Consider the following 9,699-nt stretch of genomic DNA (forward strand, 5'->3'; position numbering starts at 1 on the left):
GGGAGCAGTATTATAGTAGTTATATTCTTGTACATAGGGAGCAGTATTATAGTAGTTATATTCTTGTACATAGGGGGCAGTATTATAGTAGTTATATTCTTGCACATAGGGGGCAGTATTATAGTAGTTTTATTCTTGTACATAGGGGGCAGTATTATAGTAGTTTTATTCTTGTACATAGGGGGCAGTATTATAGTAGTTTTATTCTTGTACTAGGAGCAGTATTATAGTAGTTATATTCTTGTACATAGGGGGCAGTATTATAGTAGTTATATTCTTGCACATAGGGGGCAGTATTATAGTAGTTTTATTCTTGTACATAGGGGGCAGTATTATAGTAGTTTTATTCTTGTACATAGGGGGCAGTATTATAGTAGTTTTATTCTTGTACATAGGAGCAGTATTATAGTAGTTATATTCTTGTACATAAGGGGCAGTATTATAGTAGTTATATTCTTGTACATAGGAGCAGTATTATAGTAGTTATATTCTTGTACATAGGAGCAGTATTATAGTAGTTATATTCTTGTACATAGGAGCAGTATTATAGTAGTTATATTCTTGTACATAGGGGCAGTATTATAGTAGTTATATTCTTGTACATAGGGGCAGTATTATAGTAGTTATATTCTTGTACATAGTGGACAGTATTATAGTAGTTATATTCTTGTACATAAGGGGCAGTATTATAGTAGTTATATTCTTGTACATAGGGAGCAGTATTATAGTAGTTATATTCTTGTACATAGGGGCAGTATTATAGTAGTTATATTCTTGTACATAGAGGGATGTATTATAGTAGTTATATTCTTCTACATAGGGGGCGGTATTATAGTAGTTATATTCCCGTACATAGGGGCAGTATTATAGTAGTTATATTCTTGTAGATAGGGGGCAGTATTATTTATATTCTTCTCCATTATTAAGGATATGTCGGTTCACTGGAATATTTAGGATTTCTTTGGATCACTTATAATCTTTCGCCATCAGCAGGATCGTGAACGGTTTGTACATCATTACTAGACTTGTGTCGGGTGGATGCTTCTGTTCCTCGGTGTGTAGATCTTCCCGGGGTTCGGTCGTCCCCGCATCTCGCAGTAATATACATACATCTTCTGTGCGCAGCGTTGTGTCCGTCCCTGGATTTTCCGTCTGTATTATGGCAGGTGGACGGTTTCCTGCGCTCTCCGTCCACTCGCTCTTCTCTGGTCTCCAGTGTCACTCGCCCGTCAGTGCCGAGCTCTCGCCCCGGGGAAGATGCAGAACGAGTGATTTAATGGTAATAACAGGATTAGGCGGCCGCCTCCTTCTCGGCCTCTGTCACCCACAAGTGTCACCTCCAGGGACAAGAAATCCAATCAAGATCCGCCACTGTCTTGAGGAAGCTCGCAGCCCAGAGCGCGGCGCAGATTGCCAAAATAAAAAAAAATCCGCTAGCAGCGCCGGGCGCACATTAATCACCACCCGGGGGGACAGGACCCAGCCACATTCATTTGTCAGAAGCCGCTCCACATAAGTTATTGCAGACACATTAGCATCTCATTTGCATGTCATTAGCGGAGCGAGCGCCGGGTGTTTGTGGGACGCCGTATACGACGCTACCAGCACCATCAATTGCTGGAACCGGCGCTCCGAATCACAAAGCTGCAAAGGGGGAAGGGGGATATGAGGGAAGCATCTAAATTATTCCACCCTGCCAGATTTAATAGCGCTAAATGGGCTGCATTACCTCCTGTAAGTGCTGCGATCATTTAACCTCTCCAAAAATGGCCTCTCCCCGCCGCGCATAATGTGCACTGATGGCTCCGCCGAGCGAGCCCAGCAGCGACCTCTGACCTCCCAGCTGTTGTCGGGCTCCGCCGGACCGCGGAGTTCTGCAGCAGCTAAAGGACAGTCCTAGCTGCAAGGTCTTGCGCCAGTGGAGCCTAAACCGCCACGTGCAAAACCGCCAAAAGTGCACCCACAATTCCATCACATGTTGGGAAAGCTGATTGACAACCCGGCCGTCACACGAGCTGAACCTACAAGAGGTGGTTGTCAGCCCCTGCGGACGCAGCCTTGGTGGCCATATTAGTTGCCACGCTGTTTTCTCAGATATGGACACAAGACTTTTAAGGTTAGATGTTGCCATCCGGGCAATGACAGTAACCGCTGGGACTTGTAGTCCCCCTGCATTGGCTGATGAACACGACACAAGATGGATCACGTAGATTTCGCGATTACGACACTTCGCAGACGCGCGGGATAGACGAGGCGGCCGCGGAGCTCACAGCGGAGGTAGCGCCCGGCCGGCTCCTCCTGATGCGACGTTACGACGCCGCTCTTAATTAAAATAATAAACAACGTATCGGTGACAGCGTGACACTATCCGGAGGAGGCCACCGCCTGCAGGACGCACATGCATTATTCATGAGAGGCGGCCTCATTATGCAAATTCATTAAGAGCCACAACATATGTTTCTCCTGGATGTGGAGAGAGATGGATGACGAGTGAGGGCAGCACCCAGCTTTCCCAGAATCCTGAAAGGAGAGTATACCTGGCAATGAGAGGCGACAGAGCGGCCAATCAGACGGGAGCTGACAGACACCTCTCGAAGCCGCGGAAGCCATATTGGTTGTCAAATCCGCCTCTTTATGCAATGCTACCGTTATGGGGAGAAGCGTCGCTGTGCGTCCAGGCAGATCCGTACAGGAGTCCGGGAAAGCTGGGTGACTTTATATTCACAAGGCGTCATCTCCAGCCATCTGTTCACACACTGCAATCTAACTGCAATATCAGAGCAGATGCTGGAAGAAAATGGAATGAATCTGGAGACGTGAGAAGCCCCAAAATGTCAGACCACAGATGACGCGGGACCCTCTGGAAGCCCCCCGGACTCAGATCTGATGCTGTGTGTCTGGGATGATGGAGTAGTAGTACTCACCCCCTGTAACTGCTGAGACCCCGCAAAGTTCCTCATGACTTGGTGAAACTCTCGCTCCAGCCGTGTGGCCCAATACTGCATCCTGCAAGAGAGAATGGAAGGGGTCAGTAAGAGCGGGGGCAATAAGCGGGGGCAGAGGACAGGGTCAGTAAGAGAGCAGGGCAGAGGAGAGGGTCAGTAAGAGAGCGGGGGCAGAGGACAGGGTCAGTAAGAGAGCGGGGGCAGAGGACAGGGTCAGTAAGAGAGCGGGGGCAGAGGACAGGGTCAGTAAGAGAGCAGGGCAGAGAAGAGGGTCAGTAAGAGAGCGGGGCAGAGGACAGGGTCAGTAAGAGAGCGGGGGCAGAGGACAGGGTCAGTAAGAGAGCAGGGCAGAGGAGAGGGTCAGTAAGAGAGCGGGGGCAGAGGACAGGGTCAGTAAGAGAGCGGGGGCAGAGGACAGGGTCAGTAAGAGAGCAGGGCAGAGGAGAGGGTCAGTAAGAGAGCGGGGGCAGAGGACAGGGTCAGTAAGAGAGCGGGGGCAGAGGACAGGGTCAGTAAGAGAGCGGGGGCAGAGGACAGGGTCAGTAAGAGAGCGGGGGCAGAGGACAGGGTCAGTAAGAGAGCGGGGGCAGAGGACAGGGTCAGTAAGAGAGCGGGGGCAAAGGACAGGGGCAATAAGAAGGTAGAGGATAGGGTCAGTAAGAGAGAGGGGTAGGGGACAGGGGCAATAAGCGGGGTAGAGGACAGGGTCAGTAAGAGAGCGGGGGCAGAGGACAGGGTCAGTAAGAGAGCGGGGGCAGAGGACAGGGTCAGTAAGAGAGCAGGGCAGAGGACAGGGTCAGTAAGAGAGCGGGGGCAGAGGACAGGGGCAATAAGAAGGTAGAGGATAGGGTCAGTAAGAGAGAGGGGGCAGAGGACAGGGTCAGTAAGAGAGCGGGGGCAGAGGACAGGGTCAGTAAGAGAGCGGGGGCAGAGGACAGGGTCAGTAAGAGAGCGGGGGCAGAGGACAGGGTCAGTAAGAGAGCGGGGGCAGAGGACAGGGTCAGTAAGAGAGCGGGGGCAGAGGACAGGGGCAATAAGAAGGTAGAGGATAGGGTCAGTAAGAGAGAGGGGTAGGGGACAGGGGCAATAAGCGGGGTAGAGGACAGGGTCAGTAAGGAGAGCAGAGGCAGAGGACAGGGGCAATAATGTGAGCGAGCAGGGCTTTGGAGTCGGTACACCAAACCACTGACTCAGACTTCACACTCCACAGCCCCGGTCACTGCTGAGCGTGTACATAAAGTGCAGCACTGGTCACTACCGAGCATGTACATAAAGTGCAGCACTGGTCACTGCTGAGCGTGTACATAAAGTGCAGCACTGGTCACTGCTGAGCGTGTACATAAAGTGCAGCACTGGTCACTACCGAGCATGTACATAAAGTGCAGCACTGGTCACTGCTGAGCGTGTACATAAAGTGCAGCACTGGTCACTGCTGAGCGTGTACATAAAGTGCAGCACTGGTCACTACTGAGCGTGTGCATAAAGTGCAGCACTGGTCACTGCTGAGCGTGTACATAAAGTGCAGCACTGGTCACTACCGAGCGTGTACATAAAGTGCAGCACTGGTCACTGCTGAGCGTGTACATAAAGTGCAGCACTGGTCACTGCTGAGCGTGTACATAAAGTGCAGCACTGGTCACTGCTGAGCGTATCCATAAAGTGCAGCACTGGTCACTACTGAGCGTGTACATAAAGTGCAGCACTGGTCACTACTGAGCGTGTACATAAAGTGCAGCACTGGTCACTGCTGAGCGTGTACATAAAGTGCAGCACTGGTCACTACTGAGCGTGTACATAAAGTGCAGCACTGGTCACTACTGAGCGTGTACATAAAGTGCAGCACTGGTCACTACTGAGCGTGTACATAAAGTGCAGCACTGGTCACTGCTGAGCGTGTACATAAAGTGCAGCACTGGTCACTGCTGAGCGTGTACATAAAGTGCAGCACTGGTCACTGCTGAGCGTGTACATAAAGTGCAGCACTGGTCACTGCTGAGCGTGTACATAAAGTGCAGCACTGGTCACTGCTGAGCGTGTACATAAAGTGCAGCCCTGGTCACTGCTGAGCGTGTACATAAAGTGCAGCACTGGTCACTACTGAGCGTGTACATAAAGTGCAGCACTGATCACTGCTGAGCGTGTACAGAAAGTGCAGCACTGGTCACTGCTGAGCGTGTACATAAAGTGCAGCACTGGTCACTACTGAGCGTGTGCATAAAGTGCAGCACTGGTCACTACTGAGCGTGTGCATAAAGTGCAGCACTGGTCACTACTGAGCGTGTGCATAAAGTGCAGCACTGGTCACTACTGAGCGTGTGCATAAAGTGCAGCACTGGTCACTACTGAGCGTGTGCATAAAGTGCAGCACTGGTCACTACTGAGCGTGTGCATAAAGTGCAGCACTGGTCACTGCTGAGCGTGTGCATAAAGTGCAGCACTGGTCACTGCTGAGCGTGTGCATAAAGTGCAGCACTGGTCACTGCTGAGCGTGTACATAAAGTGCAGCACTGGTCACTGCTGAGCGTGTGCATAAAGTGCAGCACTGGTCACTGCTGAGCGTGTGCATAAAGTGCAGCACTGGTCACTGCTGAGCGTGTGCATAAAGTGCAGCACTGGTCACTACTGAGCGTGTACATAAAGTGCAGCACTGGTCACTACTGAGCGTGTACATAAAGTGCAGCACTGGTCACTGCTGAGCGTGTACATAAAGTGCAGCCCCGGTCACTACTGAGCGTGTACATAAAGTGCAGCACTGGTCACTACTGAGCGTGTACATAAAGTGCAGCACTGGTCACTGCTGAGCATATATATAAAGTGCAGCCCTGGTCACTGCTGAGCGTGTACATAAAGTGCAGCACTGGTCACTACTGAGCGTGTACATAAAGTGCAGCACTGGTCACTACTGAGCGTGTACATAAAGTGCAGCACTGGTCACTACTGAGCGTGTACATAAAGTGCAGCACTGGTCACTGCTGAGCGTGTACATAAAGTGCAGCCCTGGTCACTGCTGAGCGTGTACATAAAGTGCAGCACTGGTCACTACTGAGCGTGTACATAAAGTGCAGCACTGGTCACTGCTGAGCGTGTACATAAAGTGCAGCACTGGTCACTGCTGAGCGTGTACATAAAGTGCAGCACTGGTCACTACTGAGCGTGTACATAAAGTGCAGCCCTGGTCACTGCTGAGCGTGTACATAAAGTGCAGCACTGGTCACTACTGAGCATGGACATAAAGTGCAGCACTGGTCACTACTGAGCGTGTACATAAAGTGCAGCACTGGTCACTGCTGAGCGTATATATAAAGTGCAGCACTGGTCACTACTGAGCGTGTACATAAAGTGCAGCCCCGGTCACTACTGAGAGTGTGCATAAAGTGCAGCCCCGGTCACTGCTGAGCGTGTACATAAAGTGCAGCCCCGGTCACTGCTGAGCGTGTACATAAAGTGCAGCCCCGGTCACTACTGAGAGTGTGCATAAAGTGCAGCCCCGGTCACTGCTGAGCGTGTACATAAAGTGCAGCCACGGTCACTACTCAGAGCGTGCATAAAGTGCAGCCCCGGTCACTGCTGAGCGTGTACATAAAGTGCAGCCCCGGTCACTACTGAGAGTGTGCATAAAGTGCAGCCCCGGTCACTGCTGAGCGAGTACATAAAGTGCAGCCCCGGTCACTACTGAGAGTGTGCATAAAGTGCAGCCCCGGTCACTGCTGAGCGTGTACATAAAGTGCAGCACTGGTCACTACTGAGCGTGTACATAAAGTGCAGCCCCGGTCACTGCTGAGCGTGTACATAAAGTGCAGCCCCGGTCACTACTGAGAGTGTGCATAAAGTGCAGCCCCGGTCACTGCTGAGCGTGTACATAAAGTGCAGCACTGGTCACTACTGAGCATGTACATAAAGTGCAGCCCCGGTCACTACTGAGCGTGTACATAAAGTGCAGCCCCGGTCACTACTGAGAGTGTGCATAAAGTGCAGCCCCGGTCACTGCTGAGCGTGTACATAAAGTGCAGCACTGGTCACTACTGAGCGTGTACATAAAGTGCAGCCCCGGTCACTGCTGAGCGTGTACATAAAGTGCAGCCCCGGTCACTACTGAGAGTGTGCATAAAGTGCAGCCCCGGTCACTGCTGAGCGTGTACATAAAGTGCAGCACTGGTCACTACTGAGCATGTACATAAAGTGCAGCCCCGGTCACTACTGAGCGTGTGCATAAAGTGCAGCCCCGGTCACTGCTGAGCGTGTACATAAAGTGCAGCACTGGTCACTACTGAGCATGTACATAAAGTGCAGCCCCGGTCACTACTGAGAGTGTGCATAAAGTGCAGCCCCGGTCACTGCTGAGCGTGTACATAAAGTGCAGCACTGGTCACTACTGAGCGTGTACATAAAGTGCAGCCCCGGTCACTGCTGAGCGTGTACATAAAGTGCAGCCCCGGTCACTGCTGAGCGTGTACATAAAGTGCAGCACTGGTCACTACTGAGCGTGTACATAAAGTGCAGCCCCGGTCACTGCTGAGCGTGTACATAAAGTGCAGCCCCGGTCACTACTGAGAGTGTGCATAAAGTGCAGCCCCGGTCACTGCTGAGCGTGTACATAAAGTGCAGCACTGGTCACTACTGAGCGTGTACATAAAGTGCAGCCCCGGTCACTGCTGAGCGTGTACATAAAGTGCAGCACTGGTCACTACTGAGCATGTACATAAAGTGCAGCACTGGTCACTACTGAGCATGTACATAAAGTGCAGCCCCGGTCACTACTGAGCGTGTACATAAAGTGCAGCCCCGGTCACTGCTGAGCGTGTATATAAAGTGCAGCACTGGTCACTGCTGAGCGTGTACATAAAGTGCAGCCCCGGTCACTACTGAGAGTGTGCATAAAGTGCAGCCCCGGTCACTGCTGAGCGTGTACATAAAGTGCAGCCCCGGTCACTACTGAGAGCATGCATAAAGTGCAGCCCCGGTCACTGCTGAGCGTGTACATAAAGTGCAGCCCCGGTCACTACTGAGAGTGTGCATAAAGTGCAGCCCCGGTCACTGCTGAGCGTGTACATAAAGTGCAGCACTGGTCACTACTGAGCGTGTACATAAAGTGCAGCCCCGGTCACTGCTGAGCGTGTACATAAAGTGCAGCCCCGGTCACTACTGAGAGTGTGCATAAAGTGCAGCCCCGGTCACTGCTGAGCGTGTACATAAAGTGCAGCCCCGGTCACTACTGAGCGTGTGCATAAAGTGCAGCACTGGTCACTGCTGAGCGTGTGCATAAAGTGCAGCACTGGTCACTGCTGAGCGTGTGCATAAAGTGCAGCACTGGTCACTACTGAGCGTGTACATAAAGTGCAGCACTGGTCACTACTGAGCGTGTACATAAAGTGCAGCCCCGGTCACTGCTGAGCGTGTGCATAAAGTGCAGCACTGGTCACTACTGAGCGTGTGCATAAAGTGCAGCACTGGTCACTGCTGAGCGTGTGCATAAAGTGCAGCACTGGTCACTGCTGAGCGTGTGCATAAAGTGCAGCACTGGTCACTGCTGAGCGTGTACATAAAGTGCAGCACTGGTCACTGCTGAGCGTGTACATAAAGTGCAGCACTGGTCACTACTGAGCGTGTACATAAAGTGCAGCACTGGTCACTGCTGAGCGTGTACATAAAGTGCAGCACTGGTCACTGCTGAGCGTGTACATAAAGTGCAGCACTGGTCACTGCTGAGCGTGTACATAAAGTGCAGCACTGGTCACTGCTGAGCGTGTGCATAAAGTGCAGCACTGGTCACTACTGAGCGTGTACATAAAGTGCAGCACTGGTCACTACTGAGCGTGTACATAAAGTGCAGCCCTGGTCACTGCTGAGCGTGTACATAAAGTGCAGCACTGGTCACTGCTGAGCGTGTACATAAAGTGCAGCACTGGTCACTGCTGAGCGTGTACATAAAGTGCAGCACTGGTCACTACTGAGCGTGTACATAAAGTGCAGCCCCGGTCACTGCTGAGCGTGTATATAAAGTGCAGCACTGGTCACTGCTGAGCGTGTACATAAAGTGCAGCCCCGGTCACTACTGAGAGTGTGCATAAAGTGCAGCCCCGGTCACTGCTGAGCGTGTACATAAAGTGCAGCACTGGTCACTACTGAGCATGTACATAAAGTGCAGCCCCGGTCACTACTGAGCGTGTACATAAAGTGCAGCCCCGGTCACTACTGAGAGTGTGCATAAAGTGCAGCCCCGGTCACTGCTGAGCGTGTACATAAAGTGCAGCACTGGTCACTACTGAGCGTGTACATAAAGTGCAGCCACGGTCACTGCTGAGCGTGTACATAAAGTGCAGCACTGGTCACTACTGAGCATGTACATAAAGTGCAGCACTGGTCACTACTGAGCATGTACATAAAGTGCAGCCCCGGTCACTACTGAGCGTGTACATAAAGTGCAGCCCCGGTCACTGCTGAGCGTGTATATAAAGTGCAGCACTGGTCACTGCTGAGCGTGTACATAAAGTGCAGCCCCGGTCACTACTGAGAGTGTGCATAAAGTGCAGCCCCGGTCACTGCTGAGCGTGTACATAAAGTGCAGCCCCGGTCACTACTGAGAGCATGCATAAAGTGCAGCCCCGGTCACTGCTGAGCGTGTACATAAAGTGCAGCCCCGGTCACTACTGAGAGTGTGCATAAAGTGCAGCCCCGGTCACTGCTGAGCGTGTACATAAAGTGCAGCACTGGTCACTACTGAGCGTGTACATAAAGTGCAGCCCCGGTCACTGCT

The 9,699-nt window shown here is 51.6% G+C and overlaps 1 protein-coding gene across 2 annotated transcripts in view; it reads right to left on the reverse strand.

Annotated features, from left to right (window-relative positions):
- The window catches only part of CACNA2D2 (calcium voltage-gated channel auxiliary subunit alpha2delta 2), a 259,816-nt gene extending 256,805 nt beyond the window's left edge, over positions 1-3,011 (reverse strand). For both annotated transcript variants that reach the window (XM_073645132.1, XM_073645131.1), the window contains exon 1: positions 2,925-3,011. In XM_073645132.1, the coding sequence (XP_073501233.1) occupies positions 2,925-3,005 (81 nt within the window). In that variant the 5' untranslated portion in view covers positions 3,006-3,011. The remainder of the gene's footprint in view (positions 1-2,924) is intronic.
- Between the last annotated feature and the right edge of the window lie 6,688 nt (positions 3,012-9,699).

The sequence above is a fragment of the Phyllobates terribilis genome, unplaced genomic scaffold, assembly GCF_046119375.1.
Source record: "Phyllobates terribilis strain yellow unplaced genomic scaffold, ASM4611937v1 Scaffold_8__6_contigs__length_399053987, whole genome shotgun sequence".
Classification (NCBI taxonomy): Eukaryota; Metazoa; Chordata; class Amphibia; order Anura; family Dendrobatidae; genus Phyllobates; species Phyllobates terribilis.